Source organism: Truncatella angustata (genome assembly GCF_020726525.1).
Source record: "Truncatella angustata strain MPI-SDFR-AT-0073 chromosome Unknown BKA67scaffold_1, whole genome shotgun sequence".
Taxonomy (NCBI): domain Eukaryota; kingdom Fungi; phylum Ascomycota; class Sordariomycetes; order Amphisphaeriales; family Sporocadaceae; genus Truncatella; species Truncatella angustata.
Genome location: NW_025763381.1, coordinates 3,455,078 through 3,469,606, shown reverse-complemented (window position 1 = coordinate 3,469,606; position 14,529 = coordinate 3,455,078). Strand labels below are relative to the sequence as shown.

At 48.8% G+C, this 14,529-nt stretch overlaps 3 protein-coding genes across 3 annotated transcripts; 1 reads left to right on the top strand and 2 right to left on the bottom strand.

The window, feature by feature from the left end:
- Nucleotides 1-2,682: 2,682 nt before the first annotated feature.
- BKA67DRAFT_686405 (common central domain of tyrosinase-domain-containing protein) lies at nt 2,683-4,844 on the bottom strand (the record flags this gene model as incomplete). The annotated part of the gene is made up of 4 exons (XM_046109026.1): nt 2,683-3,941; nt 3,994-4,260; nt 4,340-4,470; nt 4,526-4,844. The coding sequence occupies 4 exons, from the start codon at nt 4,842-4,844 to the stop codon at nt 2,796-2,798; spliced, it is 1,863 nt and encodes a 620-aa protein (XP_045964076.1). The 3' UTR covers nt 2,683-2,795.
- An 886-nt stretch (nt 4,845-5,730) lies between these two features.
- BKA67DRAFT_33538 (RNA polymerase Rpb2) lies at nt 5,731-9,931 on the bottom strand. Its single transcript, XM_046096262.1, has 2 exons — nt 9,225-9,931; nt 5,731-9,171 (listed from the first exon to the last, which is right to left on the bottom strand). The coding sequence occupies exons 1-2, from the start codon at nt 9,684-9,686 to the stop codon at nt 5,908-5,910; spliced, it is 3,726 nt and encodes a 1,241-aa protein (XP_045964075.1). The 5' UTR covers nt 9,687-9,931; the 3' UTR covers nt 5,731-5,907.
- Nucleotides 9,932-12,554: 2,623 nt separating this feature from the next.
- Nucleotides 12,555-13,404, top strand: BKA67DRAFT_530065 (P-loop containing nucleoside triphosphate hydrolase protein; the record flags this gene model as incomplete). The annotated part of the gene is made up of 4 exons (XM_046099182.1): nt 12,555-12,604; nt 12,746-12,818; nt 12,882-12,901; nt 12,999-13,404. 4 exons carry the CDS (start codon nt 12,555-12,557, stop codon nt 13,402-13,404), a joined length of 549 nt encoding a protein of 182 aa, XP_045964074.1.
- Between the last annotated feature and the right edge of the window lie 1,125 nt (nt 13,405-14,529).

The following is a 14,529-nucleotide window of genomic DNA, read 5'->3' as shown; positions in this document are numbered from 1 at the left end:
TGACTCGGTTCCCTTTCCATACTCTCTGCACTTGGTCGAAAGCAGCAGCATCACAAAACTGTGGACTTCACTAGGTTGCACAGGGGTTCGCCCAATCGCCCGTGGCCAAACAAGGGTTGAAGCAATAGAGTAAATGCAAGATGTAAGTAGAGAGTCGTTTCGTGGGGACACTGGATATGAAAGGGGCATAGTTGACTAGCCCTGTCGACCGTTGGGCTGGATATTAACAGCCCTGGCATGGCTGGAGGTTGCCGAATATGGAGACAAAAAGCCGGCTTGGCAATGCCTGCGAGCGATTCGTATCGGCAATACCTTGTCGTGGTCGGATCTCATAATTAAAAAGCAAGTCGCCCTTACTGCTGAGAGTTAATGCGCGAATAATTGCAATCCAATCCAAGCAATTGTGTAGGGGTCGTTCGTGTGAGCATAAAAGATAAGGGTAGTCGGTTAGTATCCTATTTGTCAGTAGCTTTACGTGGGGGTTTCGCACGAGCAACTCTCAAGGTGATTGTGAGTATCAACACACACAGACATACAATGAATGCAGTTCTGGCCACCATCTGCATTCTTGCAGATCTTCCCTGAGGGATGTGAGAACATCAAAACCCTGATGCTGATCTTGTGGAGGTAAGCTTTCTTTCCTTTCTTTTTCCTACAGTTTGAGGTCATTGAGGGTCCGCGGGGAAGACAGCCAACGTGGTAGTCTCAGCTTCTGAAGCCTGTGGCCTCATCTCCGCCAGGCTCTGGTTATCAGCACCAATCACCGAGTCTTCCGGTGCTCACCCTGCAGCCACAGTTGCGACCCATTACATGCAGACCGTACCTGGCATGGTGATGCTGAGCTTAATCTAATATAGCAATGGCCCGGCGTCTGACCGTAACGCGGGAGCCGTTGATGGCGCCCGCTTGTGGTCCCAGCAACTCTCTATCGGTGCAAAGTCCAGACTGTCACTGCCAATGAACAAAACAAACAAACATGCAAAACATCGGATCGTGCGAGGCTGGCTGCATGTATTGTTTGCAATTGTATTGTCTGGAAATCTTCGACATTGTCACTCTCTGCAACCCCACTAGAATATGCAGTGTTTCCGCATTTGGGACTTGGTGTTTTGAGAATTGGTTATCGCGACTCCACCAAGCTGCATGCATGTCTCTTCCTGAGCGTCGCATTCTCCTTCTCAGACGGCCAGTAATTCAGAACTGGTTCCGTGCTGGTTGGTAGAACACGATTTTCTAGAGAACCACCCTGGAACGCAAATACAAGGTTCGAATTTCGCTTGATCCAAGAGGCATTCAGTGTTTGCACAACAACTTGATCCCAAGACAATGTTTGAGCACACCCACTGACAAAGAATATTGGCTCTCTAGTACTCAGCCTCGGCCTTCTCGCAGCTGGCACACTTTGGGAAGGTGTGAGGACTGCTCGTGCGACAACCGTATCTTTGCCCCTCCTGGCGTCTTGCATATCCCTTATTAGCTCTACTATATGCCTATATAATTATATTCAAAGAAAAGGCCCCGAAATTTTTCCATATGCTGCATATGAATCCGGTTAAACTACGCCGTGCTTCATAACTGGGTACTATGTTAATTGCTCAGCCGAGTCCCCACAGTGCCCTCTATGCAACCAGTAATGTCTGGATTCGACAGGACACGAACTTGTCCAATTCGAGTTCGATCTTTCTTACCGTCAATTTGTGATGTGCTTTATGAAAGCTTGGCTCCATGATCGTCCAAGAGACCTTGCGATGATCTCTATCACGGTTTTAGAGGCCAAGCAGGTCTGCAGGTATCAGGCACAGGGGCAGAGGGTCTTATCGATAGACCCTTGCGATTACTGGCTCCTACCCATTGCTCTATCAGTGGGTCTTGTATCGCCAATCATGAAATTCCTGGCAGAATTCAAGACTCCCTGTCTGCTGCTTCTATCATGAACATGAAATTTCACCGGCAATGAGCTAAGGTTACATTCATGCGAGCTTGCGCACGTATCACTTGCTCAAGGCTGTGTCCATAGCTGCCACTATGCGTAATCCGCACATGAAACACGGTGCACATCAATTCGTCTTCAAATCAAAGACTGATTTGATCCTCCCCTTCCCCCTCTCAGATCCATCACGTCTCAACTATCCTACTTCTATATCATCCAGAACGGCCTGACCAAAATTGAAGCCAATATTTCTTGGAACAATTAGGGCTGTAATTGACTGCAGTCTTACGCAACATGTATAGCCCTAGCCTCATCTAGATTTGCATACCACAAGACCATCCAGTGAGGATTCCGATTGATTTCATTATATATAGGGAAAGGAACTTATTTATTGGCCCTACTTCAAACTATATCCCGTCTATAGTTGTTGTACGAAATCTCTTCTTGTATCACGATATAAACATTTCCCATGGCTGATACACAGTGCCAGATGTCATAAAGCAGGTGCAACTGGGTCCAGCCCTTGTTTTGAACCATTGTTGTCGACAGGTCGGAAAACAACTTGGTATGATCATAAGGATGTGCAATATGGGGTATTATGATCATAAGGATGTGCAATATGGGGTGTTATGCTCAGTCTCATGTGAGGCATGTATTATTTCGCAGCTTTCAGTAAATCTATGTATAAAGATTGAGTTGACTGAAACATGTCGAAGAGTGATTACCATTAGTTCCCAAACGCCAGGTCTATGGGTATCTGCAACCATCAAATGAGTACACCATACCTCCAACGCAATGTACCAAATGAAAAATGACACCAAACAAAGATGTGTGAGTATATCCTTCACTTGCGCAGAACCATTGATCAGTGTATCGTGAAGAGTGTTTTCGTTCCATCCCAGCTTGCCAGCTCCGTATTGGTATATGGTGTTTGAACTGCAGAGCACACAACACTTATATGCAGATTGTCGACGGCATTAGGATCTACTGCTGTCCCGTTGATGTGCATAACGGTGAATCTAAGATTCTCGCGTAAATATGGCTCGACGACCTCAGTTTCCAGGTTAGAGAGTCTTCCCACAGACACCAAGTCGACAAGTGCTGAAGTCAGCGGTACTGTCCCTCCAATATGCAAAGCTTCCATGCCGTGTGCGTGGCCACCTGCAAAAACACCAAAAGATCCGATCTTGGTGCTTGCAAGTTCCCAATTTTCTGGAAACAAAGGAATTTCGCCGAAGAAAAAGTGAATACTGAAAGACGCACCAAGCGTGAACTTGTTCACACGGATATTTGCTGTGTATTCTTGATATGTGCCATTTCTGACGATTGATTCCATGAAACCTTGCCGCCCCATATGTGTACTGGCAGTACCAATTTTTGTGCTAGAGTCACGCTTGGTTAGGAAATGCATTGTGGCGGGACTATAATCTGTGTAGAGCCTGTTGATGGCGGCAATCACCTCGCTGCGGTTTCCGCCAACGACATCTGCATAGCTGTAGCCAAAAATCTTATGGTCACGGACCTGATCGGAATTCCAGAAATGGGTTTCGTTGTAGAAGAATGGTGTCAAATCTGTCAGCGAAGTCTGATTGTCGCCGGCACTGATAGTCCGTGTAGGCAGAATAGCCTTTGTCGGCTCAATCCATGACTCGTTGTAAACAACCTGCCACATTGCAAACAATCTATCGACATTTGCATGATGTAGGAAGAATACGGGATCGAACGAAGAGTAGGCTATGATAGACATGTGACCAAAATTTCCGCCGGAAGTCAAATGAACCGTGTCGTGGAGAGATTCGATGGAGTCGAGACTGGAATTGCTCCCGTCTGGAATCCATGCCTCGTTGCTCCAATTGCTATAATTCCCGGAATTGGCAAAGAGGGCATAAAGTCGCTGTTGTATATTTGGCAGGTCTTTGTCGAAGTTCTGAGCTACCCAACCGTTGTCCGAGGTGGCATTGATCGCCTGCATGGGTGTTGGTCTCCGCTTCGTCTCGGTCCAGTACATGAACTATTTATAGGTTAACAAAATGAATTGATATTTTGAGTCTGGCTCATCTTACGGGATACTCTTCGAAAATATCAGGATCTAACGGTTTGAAGGTGTAGCTAAAGAGGGGATTACTGATGTTCTGTTTTCCATTTGGTCCATCGACTTCTACTTCTGAGGACCCCCCAACTGCGAGTGGAAAGACGCTTGTTCCATTGGGAGGCTTCATAGCCCAGTCCCAATATGGGATACGGAAGTCTTCGGCCGCTTTCTGGAAGGCACTACGTCTGCCATCGGGATACCATGCTGCGATCATCTTGACTATTCCGGAGATGGTTTGCTAAAGCCATATTAGCTTCAGTACAAATCGCGGAATGTATCAGGTGGATAGCCTGACACAACCAAGGATCGTATCTTACCTCGTACAGAGCCAAGTAAGGTCGATGCCATGGAGGAAATAGGACAGAGACATGGGTGCAATATCCATTTGATTTGAGACCAGGTAATGCCTTGACACCACCGTAATCCGCAAACGGGGCACCATGTATGCCTATTGCGTCCTTATCAGCCATTATGAAATGATACATTGAGTGCGATATACCCACCAGCAATGGCATACCAGGAAGCAGGATCACTCTGATTTGCCCACTGCATCCAACTCAGAGCCAGCAGGTACAAATTCCATGCTTCGTAATCTTTCTGGAACTCCCTGAACTCTAGTCGGAGCGGTATGCTACCATTATACGGTATAGGTTCTACTAGAGCATCTCGAGTCTTATTTTGGTCGATGTCACGTTTGTGAAAGACGAATTTGATGTCCGCCTTGTGGTTGTAGTCGTAAGTCGGGCGTGTATTATGGGAAGCGGCCAGCACCAACGAATGGAAGGATAAGATGGCGAGAAAGAGAATCCATGTAAGCAACATGGCGATGAATCAGACCAAAATTCTGCTTTCAGATGGGAGTACTTGTGATTGCAGTGCACAAGACTGCTTTCAGTGATGTACACGGCTCGAACCGCGGCGAGAATTCAGTCTTGGCAGGGGGAGAAGCAGGTCAGTGCCAAAGAAAGAGGTGAATGGAAGGTGGTGGACCGGTAAATTTCAAGACGGGGACCAAGCTGTCTGTGCCAAGTCAGACATTGAAAACAAGAAAAAGGTCATGAATGAGTGCCTAGCCTACCAGATGCACTAGAGGTGCAAGTACTAGGTAGCTGAGGAGGTACGCAGTGCGCACAGGAACCGGGACGACACCAAAAAGAGAATTAAAGATTTGGATTATGGTGATTGAGTAGGGTGAAACACAATGGCATTTCTGTTTGACCGGCAGTTTTCCAGGCTCTTGTGCCTGCCTATCAAGAGAAGATGGCCTCGGTGTTAAGCGGTAGTGGTGCCAGAATGCTTATAGGAAGGTGCGATACTTGTCTACAAGGAGGAATAACATGGGTTAATACTAAAACAAAACCAGAAACTAAGTCAGTGGCGACAGCATCCGCCGTAACCATCCGAAGCCAAAAAGAATTTCTAATCATGCCATCCCAACACATGATTGTGTTGCTACGGGAACTGCAAATCGTATCTCATCGTGTTCGAGATATGGGTACGGCTTCGGAAGGAAGCAGTTTGAGAGGAGCTTTAGCGCCACTAACTGCAGGGACACATTGATGGCAGTTTGAGTTTCCGGGGGCGTCAAATTGCTGTTGCACGACTTTCGGCAGCCAGATACACTTGGTTTAAATTGAATCTACGGCCACGGCTACACGCAGAACAAGTGTGACCTGACTGGGAGCGCAGAAAGTGTTCATCTTAGGCTCAAATTGTCTCTAATAAGATTGAAATCTTCCAATTTTTAGCAACAGTACAAGCTATATTGACATCTATCAAGTCCCAAACCAGTCAATGCGAGATCCAGGCTCATTAAAACACTATGTTTTGAACGCCATCTAACGTTAATGCTCCATGTGCTTCCGCGACTTTCGTCTTACAAACACTATTCTGTTGCAACCAGTGCTGGTTGTAAGCCGTTTGCCTTCTTGCCGGCTCCAAGCGCATCCCATGTTGTTTGCACGAGTGGCCCTTTGCGTGGGGCATCCTTGGGGTCGACTCTATACTTCAGCTTGATGCCCATAGCCGCGAGCTCTACGTCAAGATACTTCAAAGCACCAGGCACAGCAACGAGTGTGGTCTGGTCGCCACCAACCCATTGGTTACCTTGTCCATCTTCCCATATCTCGCCAGCAATCTTGCTGATATCAACATCGTCCAACTCATCGATACGCTTAGCACAATTCCTGCATCGAACGCTGCTAACAGTCTTCCTCTTTCCGACATATGGTGAAACAGTGGGCTGAATTGACAAGAATGAGCCACACTTCCGGCAGATCCACGAGCGCGAGTAGTCGGAGCAGTTCATCAATCGATCTTGGAGCAGGAACGCAGTACCGTGTGCCAACAAAGCGTCTCGCTCCATTTCACCAACACGAATACCACCACCACGCTTTCTTCCTTTGATAGGCTGGCCAGTGGTTGGCACGATGGGGCCTGTTGTTCTGACCTGGTACTTGTCGTTCACCATGTGACGCAGACGTTGATAATAGACAACACCAATATAGATGTCAGCTGCAAATTCTTCGCCCGTGATACCTGAGTACAAAGGCTCGTTTCCATGGTAGTTGTATCCCGCCATTTTCAATTGGTGACCGAAATAATCTGCAGCTGTGTTGTCTTCATCAAATCTGAATGGTGTTGATTCCTGTGCCAAGCCATGAAGAGCACCAGATTTACCGGCTAACGACTCGACGAACATACCGATGGTCATTCGTGACGGGAAAGCGTGTGGGTTGATAATGACATCAGGTTGAATGCCGGACTCGGAAAATGGCATGTCGATCGTCGGCCACTTCTGCGAACAAACACCCTTCTGCCCATGACGAGACGAGAATTTGTCTCCGATGACTGGGGAACGAGGAATGCGTAGCTTGATCGAGATTGTTTGCATTGGCTCGGTGCCTGACTCACTACCGATGACCCGAACTTCTTCAATGAAAGCTACCTCAGTGTCCTTATACTTTTCGTAATGAGTGATGCCGTCTCGGTTTACTAGGTTGCCACTGTAATCAGCGGAAACTGTATGCCATGCACAAAGAAGATCGCCTTCTTGAACACATCGTCCAATGAATGGTAGACCATCTTCGTCGAGCTGAGTACGTTCCCAACCCTTCTGGAGAGTGTTTGGCGCATGACCAAAAAGCTTGGTGATATTTTTGGCAGACTTGGTGCGATTTTCTTCCTTTAGAGTAATCTTCTTTGTTTTGTAGATAGTACCGTGTCCAAATCCACGTTCATGCGCAGACTTGTTGATAATCATGGCGTCGTCCATATCATAACCTGTATAAGAGATGACAGCAACGACGACATTTGTGCCATTCGGAAAGTTATCGAATCCATAGGCGTTGTGAAGAGGCGCTCTGACGATCGGCGTTTGACCAGTCTGAAGGCGATACATCTTGTTGTCGGTCCTGTATCGTAACGCTGTGGCGGGCGTTCCCATGGTTTGTTTACCCATCTGACATTGGTACATATTTCTGGGAGACTGGTTGAAATCAGAGAAAGGAGTCATATTGGCCAGAATGGACAACATGTTAGTAGGGTCAAACTCGACATGCGTCGATTCACCGGAGACAACTTCTGGTTCCGTACAGGCGATTGACATATATGGTTGCTCGAGCGGTCCTACAAAGTCCTCTTTCTCCAGAGGAAGATACTTAGCCGGGCGAATCATCCTGGCTGGCTCGGAAGACATGAAGATACCAGGATATGTGCCACCGTTGGATGACGGGACAAATCCAATCTCCAAATGCAGCGGAACACCGTGGGAACCTTCGACTTTCCAGTGACGGAAGGTGTCTGCTATTCTTCGAGACTCTGTTGGCTTACACCATCCAATGATTTTGCCGTTAAGCATCACGACAACACTCTCAGTTGTCGCAGCAGAAGAAGTGTCAACGACTCCAAGCTCGGCTGCCAGCTGTGGGATGGCGGAAGCATCGACAGACTCTGTCATGATCTTGCACTTGTGGGCGAGATGGTTGAGCAAGCCACAAGGAGCACCATCAGGCGTATGTACAGGACACAGGAAACCCCAGGACTCGGGCAGCAGCTTTCGCACCGTTGTAGTCTTCAATTGGGCGAAGAAGCTGCCTCTGTGAACCATGCGGAAGTGACTGATGAACCGGAGGAAGTTGAGCTTCTCAGCGACGACAGTAAACCCAGAAACTTGCTGCAAATCCAGACCAGAAGGACTGGACAGGTTACCAGTCGACAGAAAATACTCCAGCATGTTACCCAGGTTTTCAGTGGTCCTGGAAAAGATCTTTGCTGGAAAATCGGCCTGGAACTCCTGTGACGTGAACGTCCTGCCAGGATGCTTTCTGAAGTATTCTCGCAAGGCCAAGCTCAGCCCACCAGAAATCAACTCATCCAAACGTTCCTTCAAGATTTGACCGTAGAGAAAACCGCCGAGAAGGATTTCCTGATTTTGAACTGCATCAGGATTGTCGACAGCGCAGTCTCCAGCAACTAAGGCATAGAGTTTGCGAATCATGAGGAGGAAAAGTCGGAATTTGTCCGAATCTTGCTCTTCTGAAACATTTACGTTTCCAAGGTGAACAAGCACTATCTTCCTCAAAAACTCCGTGCCCACTTCATAGTTTGACAGAGTTTCCGAAACACCCAACACAGGCCTGAACTTCTCACCAAGGTAGGCTCTAGTCTGTGCTTTTGTGTAAAGGCCGTAAGACTTGTACGTGCGCAACAAGAGTTCGACACGATCAGTCAAGAAGGTGTTCTCGATGCCCTTTGAATCAGGAGAGCCGACGAGGCCCTCAAAGATTTCTCGATCATTGGTCTCGACCAAGGCCTTGAGAATCATCATAACGGGTACCAGGTACTCGGCCTTTCTCCATGAGAAACGGAATGTGATGTTTCCATCGTTCAAGTAGTGGAGTGTGTTTGTTTGCGAGGTTTCATCCGGTCGAACGGATCTCAGAATGATACCCTTTGAAGTATAAGAAGGACCACGGTTCGCGAAACTTGGACGGTCAATGGCCAATGGAAAGTTTCTGCGGTTCATAAGAAGTAACCGGATGATCTTCTCGTTACCGTTGACGATGAAGTAGCCACCAAGCTCCTCCGACTCTTCCTTTCTCGCTACCAATTGGGCCGGGGTGTTGTTCCTGAGGTGGCAGTGCTTGGACTAATACAAGATCAGTACACCGTTACAGACAGACAGTGGCCGTCTCCTCTCACCTTGATCATAATAGGGAGGTTACCAAGCTCTCGGGAAAACTCTTGCCAATCGCCGCCATTGATTCGATACTCAAGGGCTGCCGACAACTTTCCACGATACGACACGTGCCTTTCTCTGCACTCGGCTGGCAGGATTTCACGGTTGCGTGCAAATTTGTTGGCAGGCGGAACTTGAGACTTCTGTAGATGCACGCTCCTGTACCGAAGCTGAAGGCGGTTCCTCCCAGCAGGGGAAGCTCTGCTGTCGCCATCGAGCAAAACTTTGGTGCCAATGTCGGCAAGGCCCCGTGCTAGCAGACCGTCGGGCTCGAAGACGGCATCGAAAGACTCAATGTGTGGATTCACAGCGAGCTGTAGAAGGGGATATGCCGAGTGATCTTGCGGTGGGTTTCGGAATAGCTTCTCTCGGCGCAAAGTGTTGTATTCGTGATCCCACTCCGTCTTCGTTGCTGCAGGCGCCATGGCGGGCAAATGGGTTGCCGGATGTGGCAAACCAGTTGATGGGCAAGTGACGAATGCGGATGAACTGCCAAACTGGCGGTTTGGTTCAACAAATTGTGTGCAAACTCATCAGAGTCTGTTGCGGGAAGAAATGTCAGAAAACAGAATTCTTGAGGCTATCGCAACCAGCTAGTAACAAAGCTCCGTAACGACCGATCTGAAAAAAAGTTTCCCTTATCGCGTCGGCCTTGAACTGATAAGCTATTTGGCAGCCCGCTGGCAGAAGTTCCCATAGAAAACCCCCACAGCCATGTACCTATCCTGTAGACGAATCCATGTCTATTTGCCGTCGACGTTTCCGCCTTCACTGCAAGTGCCACAATGTCGACAGCGCGTCTGTAACTCTCCCTGTGCAGACGCAGGATCTCCAAGCTCTCTAGACAGAGGGAATCACATGATTGCAGCTACCATTTTATATTTGATTCCTTGAAAATTACATATGATTGTTGTGGCACTATATAACCCCACATTGAATAAAAAAATCAACCTGTTCCATGACTGCCTGTAGAGGAGGGGCAACGTTCAAAATTGTTGACCTATAATCCGTGACTGCTTCTCTTGCTATTAATCGCTGAGCTCTGGCTTTTGAGTACTTTCGCATAGAATTGATCATCAGGCGAGTTTGTGTCCAATTAATTTCAGAATCGACTGATCGAATGCCAGAAGGCTTGACATTAGTCTGGGAGTGGTATATGCTCAGTAGTGACCGATCTGGTTTGAATCCGGAGACTTCAAAGCTCCCGCTTGCTTCAGGTCGACAAGCACGGATTGCGCGTAAGTACTCCCTCAAGCAATGGGTCTTCCATAATTTCCAGGGCATTTTGGAGGAAGACAAAGGCAGGCAGACTGCAAGGGGCCTAACGGCTTTCAGACCCAACATCAACCTTGGTTGCCTCAACTGGCGTCACTTAGTGGCCGACTGAATCTAACGAGCATAGGGCAACTTCAATCGTCTAGGATAACGTAGTTGGAGTATCTACGGGCGCTGGCGGACAGGCTCGAGTCTTCCTCGCGGCCGCTTCCCCCCCAGTACGGTTTCAGGACTGACTTCCCTCGAAGGTCTGGTGATATGCACTCAGATCGCTCGCAACATTCGAAGTTCTTCCAACTGGTACTGCAGCCAGGTTGAAGGGCCCAATTGAAACTTCTCATCCACTCATCTTGCCAGGACGCACGAGGTACGACGTGCAGTAGGGCAGGGTACCGAGCACTTCGCAGCCCAATCCGTCCGTCTTGCATGATACATTCTGCCTCTGCCTGCCTTACCTAAAACCCGAATCTCACCTTCGATAGATGCCTTAAAAGTCTTTGCATCATTGGGGCTTTGGCTCAACCAAACCCACTTGCGTATTGATTGCAGCATCCTACCCTGCCTCAGACATCCGGGGTATCTCAAGAGCCCCTTCACCCACCTACCATCTTGCTGTAAAGTTATCTCTTGCAAACCGGCTGCTCTCCTGCTCGGGTCGCCGCTCTGCCACCATCTCCGCAAACGATCGACCTGCATTCCCCGGAAACTGCTTCCATCGTCAGATTACACCACCACCTTGCTCTGTGTTCCAACTGTTGGCTTGTCCTGTGTTACCTCAGCATATTGTCGCCGCTAGGCAGGGAGCACATCTCAGAAAGCAGCATCAGGAAGCGAGAAATCTTGTAGCCAAGCTTCCCCTCCTAACTGCGCCGGGGAATAACCCTGATGCGGCCTGTTGTTCTCGCTTTGCGAACATTGTCTGCTACATAGCCTGCCGAAAAGTACATACGGGAATCCGAAATTTGGATGCGCCAGACCGGGAGGCTTGGAAACACAAGCACCTCAGACTCGACTGACAGATAGCTTCCAGGTCTGTGCCTGCATCAGGTTACTACCGTTCGCAAGCCCAGTAAGCTAACTTGGCATCTCTTGAGATCACGTCCGCAATTTGATGTGTGCAACTATTTCCATTCTGCAATTACATTGCTACCCTACACGAGTTACAATCAAACCCATCATTGTCATCTGACCGAGCAAAGCCTTGGCTACAGAGACGGCGCTTTTCACAACAAGCACCGCCGGTGCGCGACCAGGCCGCTTTTGCGTCAAGCAACAGCAACATCCTTATAGACCTAACGAGCAGCACAAAGGCCTCACTGGCCGTAACCCTCCGCAAGTCTTCCCGCGCTGTCCTCATCGACAACATCTTGCTCTGCGCTTCGAGGTTCAACTTCTGCTGGGGCCGGTAGAGAGATCAGGCGAATGAAACCCCGGTCTTTCTAGCCGCTTGCCCTCGTCGAAGGTGCAAGGTTGACCCTCTGTCGCTCCCGCTTCATTACTACCTCTTCCGAGGCACGGTTCATTGTACAGCTTGTGCTAAGTTGGTGGGGGACTGTCACTGTGGCCCTCCGCTGAGCGTAAACCTCCTCGAGAGCGTCACCCTTCAGCCCACCTGCATCGGTCCATACTTTGGAAGGCCTAGGTACTTCACCTGCATACTTGCTTGACCTGCCAGGGAGCTTCGCAGTCGTCGCCAGGCACAGAAAACGGCTCCTGGTCGAGGCTAGCATCCTCATCAATTGCAAGCGCTACGAAGTCGTTGGAGGTTTTTTTCGTCATACGAAACGTCTTATTTCTAATTTCACCAAACTTCAAGAGCCGAGCGCAACTATTTAATACCTTATCTCAAAACCCCCCGTCACTTTGAACTTCAAGTTCCCCACTAGTCGCTCTGACATCCTGGCCTTGCGCAACTTGCAATCACGACTTCGCAATCCAAGTTGCTGGAGACTTGGAATCTACCAGCTTCTTCTCTCTTCGTTCTGCATCTCTTAATTCAGCTGAAGCGCACCGTCGCCATGGCGGGCCTCTTCAGAAAAGTGTACGACTGGTTATTCAGGACATTCTGGTAAGTCTGAAAACAGGCGGCGTCTCCGCGCAGTCGCGGGGTCACCGGTCCTCACCGCTGTATCTACCACCTTACATGCCATCATAGCTTTCAAGTTGTTGGTCCTTATTGGCGAGCATTTCGTTAATGATCGTTGCGCAGGGCGACCGAAATGGATGTGACTATGATAGGGCTACAGAACGCGGGCAAAACATCGCTTCTGCGTGTCCTGGCGGTAAGCGCCGCAATGCTCCCATGAACGTACACACGATGCTGACTGATTCTTGTTTCATGGTAGGGCGGAGAATTCACGTACGAGTAAGCACAACCCTTCTATTCCAGCGTATCAAGAACCTACGCCCTTTGGCCGGTCAGATTTTCAAGCTCTTCTGATTTCTAACCTGGGCCTTTGCAGTTCTATTCCGACGGTAGGCTTCAATATGAAGAAGGTAACGCGCGGTCATGTTACGTTAAAATGCTGGGACCTCGGTGGCCAACCTAAATTTCGTCCGATGTGGGAGCGATACTGCCGCGGTGTAGATGCTATAGTTTTCATTGTCGACATCGCAGATATCCAGCTGTTGGGGCAAGCGAAAGATGAGCTCCACGCTCTTGTGGCGCAACCAAGTCTCGAAGGCATCCCCCTACTCGTATTGGGTAACAAGTCAGATCTACTCGATAAGCTCAGCGTAGATGAGTTGATCGATGCCCTGTCGTTGAAGAGCATAGGGAATCGCGACGTCTCTTGCTATGGCATCAGCGCCAAGGAAGAGACAAATCTAGAAGCCGTGCTGCAATGGCTGATGAAGTTCGCTCGGTGATCGCTCGATACGCGTATCCTACTTCATGTTTCAGGTAGTGTTTCCAGCAAGGATTGCCACGCAGTCGACAGAAGTCGGTCGGTTTTGAATCGGACTTTTTTTTTGCGGAAGGATTTGGTGGCAATTACGAGTATGTTGGGCGCCAAAAGAATATTGTGCAACTTTTCTGGCCGGCAACGACCAAACCTATATAGATTCTCTCGCGAGCTTGACCTTGAGGATCTACTATTTCATTAGCTGTTCTCGAACAGTCGAATCCCCTAATCGGCATGAAATTTCTTTTGTACAGATCAGCGGAACGATCCGACATTATGCCGTATCTTGTATCGTTTCGGGGAAACGGGGATTGCTGTTGAGCATCCTATTATTGTGGTTGAGCTGGCTTCAGCTCATTGGGCATTACCGAAAATGGCCCAGCATTCGGAAGCAAGCATCGGTGTCTGTGTTGGCGCATATCATGATGAATATAATGATGACCATGAGAAGCTCAGAAATTGAATTTCTGTCTTTGGTGCTAATTGCGCTTCGTGTCGTTGTACCTGGAAAGAAATATGGTCGTCAAGGCCACGCCTGGGAGAAGCCAATCAAGCGAGACACGGGCCTCTCAGGCAGCGCGTCGCAACAGACAGGTAGCTTGCTACAGCGGCGATTCGTAGCGTGGTAGGACCTTGCGCAAGCAATCAAAGTTGACCAAAGTTGACGGTATAAATCGCATCTTGAGCGCGACCTGCCAATGTGTTAAAGCAGGAAGCAGAAGAGAGGGAAGCATTTGCGCTGCAAGGCGGCTGGATGAGGATACTTCAACGCTACACACAGACCCATGAATGCGATGATGCGTTGGCAAAACCTCAAACCGAGGGTCGTGATTTGACCCGCGGTCGCGCTGCTAGGTCTGATGCGTTGTCATGGCATGGCGTACAAGGTGCGTCAATTGGCTCGACTTGCGCAGAGTGGGCTCCAGGCACAATCCTTCCAATCATCCGCGAACCTGCAGTCTTGTACTCGTGAGGTATGTGATGAGTTGTTCCCTTAATCCTTGCAGATAGTGCTTCTTTTTTTTCTGTCGGGCGAGAGAGTTCCTGTCTAGGACAGGAACCGTCGCAAAAGATTGACAGAGGTTTTGTG